Genomic DNA, 2,527 nt, shown 5'->3' with positions numbered 1-2,527 from the left:
AGCCCGACCTCACAGCCCGACCTCACAGCCCGACCTCACAGCCCGACCTCACAGCCCGACCTCACAGCCCGACCTCACAGCGGATCTTTAATAATTCAGAACATGGCTTTAATTGGAGGTGGTGAGTGGGTCTGCAGGTCACCTGCTGGGACGCCGCAGCCTGGCGTTCAGAACAACATGGCCGACAGAGCAGACGCTCCCAGGGGAGCTGAGTCTCTCCTGGTCTTTCAGCTCCTTGAACTACTTTCCCAGGTGAGGCAGTGAAACCCACCTGCATCCAGAGGAAGSTGWTCTATTAATATTCTGCCTGTTGGGTCAGAACCTGGAATATTCCACATTCAGCTTCCCTCAGGTGGTCTGTGCTAGGTCTGGTTGAGGCGGTCCGAGCGAGGCACCTCGCACCGCGGATTAAAAAAAAAACGCTTCATGTTTCTGAGAAAATCTGCAGCTTTTTGTTTTYGACTCAACAGAACTGATGTTTATCATCAAACAGCCTTCAGCCACTCTCAGCTACTACCACCTGTAATCTGAGCTTAAAATGTTCAAACTGGATTATAACCATCTCTGTGTTAGCATRACTTAATTAGAGGTGGCGGCCATTTTTAATCGAGTTGATTTTGATGTTGATCCAATAAATCTTTGAGAATTTCAATCAAACCCATCCATTGGTTGAGATATTTTGCTAACAGACATRATTGCCCAGTTTTCATTCTGAATATGATCAAAATAAGCTGAAAATAAAAACATTTAAATCAACCACAGGAGCTACAGAAGTCCTGATAGGTGTTTAAAGTCTGCCTGAATAAAAAGGTTTTAAAGGTCGGATTTAAAAGACCCGGGTCAGGAGTTGGTTCTGAAGTCTGGGTTCAGAGACTGAAAGAGGTCCACTCACCTCAACGTAGTAAAAGTGTTTTATTTGACCTGAAAGTCATCTCAAGTTCTCAAAGTTAATTAATTAAATAAGAAAATAGAAACTCAACACAGTAAAAATCACAAAATAAAACCAAATAAATTCAGACTTTGTTTCTGTAAACTCTAAATCTTTTACATGAAGGTAGATTTAACAGAAAAACAGAATTCTTCCATTTGGCTGTAAAAAGCAGGTCTGTATTTCTGCTCTGAGAGGAAGTGAGTAAAAATAAGCTGAAACAGAACCGGAGCCGTAATCAGAGGGTTTACTAAACGAGGAACCGTTAATCAGCTGCACAGAACGTCCTCCTTCACCAGAGTTCTGCTGGTTCTGAGGAACACATGAAGCTCGAAAAACTCTGAAGAATAAAATCTATTCAAGAAAACCAGGTTAAATTTAAAAAACTAGACTTTCAGATGTGAAACCTGTTTGCGTCTGATGTTTTATTTAACTACACATTTTTTTAACCTTCAATTTGATCTAGAATCATTAAAACACAACCTTTAGCTCACTGAACAACAATCATCTGAGTTTCATTTAGGAGTTTAGAGAACAGAACCAGAACTGTCTGATTAAAACAAAGGTCTGGTTCTGCTGGACCTTTAACATCAAACACAAAACAGACTCCTGCTTGTTAGAGGTTTTAATGTGTCCTCATCACATCAGTTATGGTGTTCCTCAGGGCTCATAACTCAGTCCTTAGTTATTCTGTATCATCAGAAAATATAAACCCTGTACGCAGATGAAACTCTGGTTTATCAGTAAGATTGAAACCATTATTAACTTGATTATTTAAAAACAGATTCAATCTGAGCGATTCCAATTCAGTGTCTTCTCATGGACCTCATGTGAGACGCGTTGTACAGATTGTCCTTAAATTACAGATATCCCTACATTTTGCAGATATACGGACATATACAGCAATATATTAAAAAAATAACTCCGCTTCAAATTTATTTTATGTCTCAGAGGTCAAGCTAAAAGAAAAAAAGACTGGGGGGAATTTTTAGATTTCTGCTGTTGACAGGAAGTGTTGTTTGTGTTTTTCACAGATTTGTTGATTTGTTTAGAAGTTTGAAGTCTAAGAAAATCTGAACCAGGACTCTTTATTTTCTGACCGCTGCTGGCCTCTGTGGGCGGAGCCTGTAGCTCTTAGACTCACCTGCTCCTTATCCTGCAGCTCAGCCTCCAGCTCCTTCACTCGGACACTCAGCTGAGAGTTCCTCTGCCTCTCCTGGTTGGTGTCATTACACTGAGCCTCGAGCTCTGCAATCTGAGAACAACAAGAAAACCCTTAAAGATCTGGTCCCATCTGACCTGGATCCACCCGTCCCATGTGTGACCTGGATCCACCCGTCCCATTTGTGATCTGGATCCACCCGTCTCGTCTGACCTGGATGTTTTATGAATTATAAAGTATTTGAACTCTAACAGCAGCAGTGTTGATGCAGCAGCAGTGTTGGTGCTGCAGCAGTGTTGGTGCTGCAGCAGTGTTGGTGCTGCAGCAGTGTTGGTGCAGCAGCAGTGTTGGTGCAGCAGCAGTGTTGGTGCAGCAGCAGTGTTGGTGCAGCAGCAGTGTTGGTGCAGCAGCAGTGTTGGTGCTGCAGCGGTGTTGGT

The 2,527-nt window shown here is 42.5% G+C and overlaps 1 protein-coding gene across 2 annotated transcripts in view; it reads right to left on the bottom strand.

Moving 5' to 3' along the window:
• The window catches only part of homer2 (homer scaffold protein 2), a gene marked incomplete at its 3' end in the record, with an annotated part of 33,281 nt that overhangs the window by 4,037 nt on the left and 26,717 nt on the right, over positions 1 to 2,527 (bottom strand). For both annotated transcript variants that reach the window (XM_014028073.1, XM_014028072.1), the window contains 1 exon segment: positions 2,073 to 2,183. In XM_014028073.1, the coding sequence (XP_013883527.1) occupies positions 2,073 to 2,183 (111 nt within the window).

Source organism: Austrofundulus limnaeus, unplaced genomic scaffold, assembly GCF_001266775.1.
Source record: "Austrofundulus limnaeus strain Quisiro unplaced genomic scaffold, Austrofundulus_limnaeus-1.0 Scaffold716, whole genome shotgun sequence".
NCBI classification, from domain to species: Eukaryota; Metazoa; Chordata; class Actinopteri; order Cyprinodontiformes; family Rivulidae; genus Austrofundulus; species Austrofundulus limnaeus.
The sequence above is the reverse complement of the archived record's forward strand: the minus strand, read 5'-3'. Positions and strand labels throughout refer to the sequence as shown.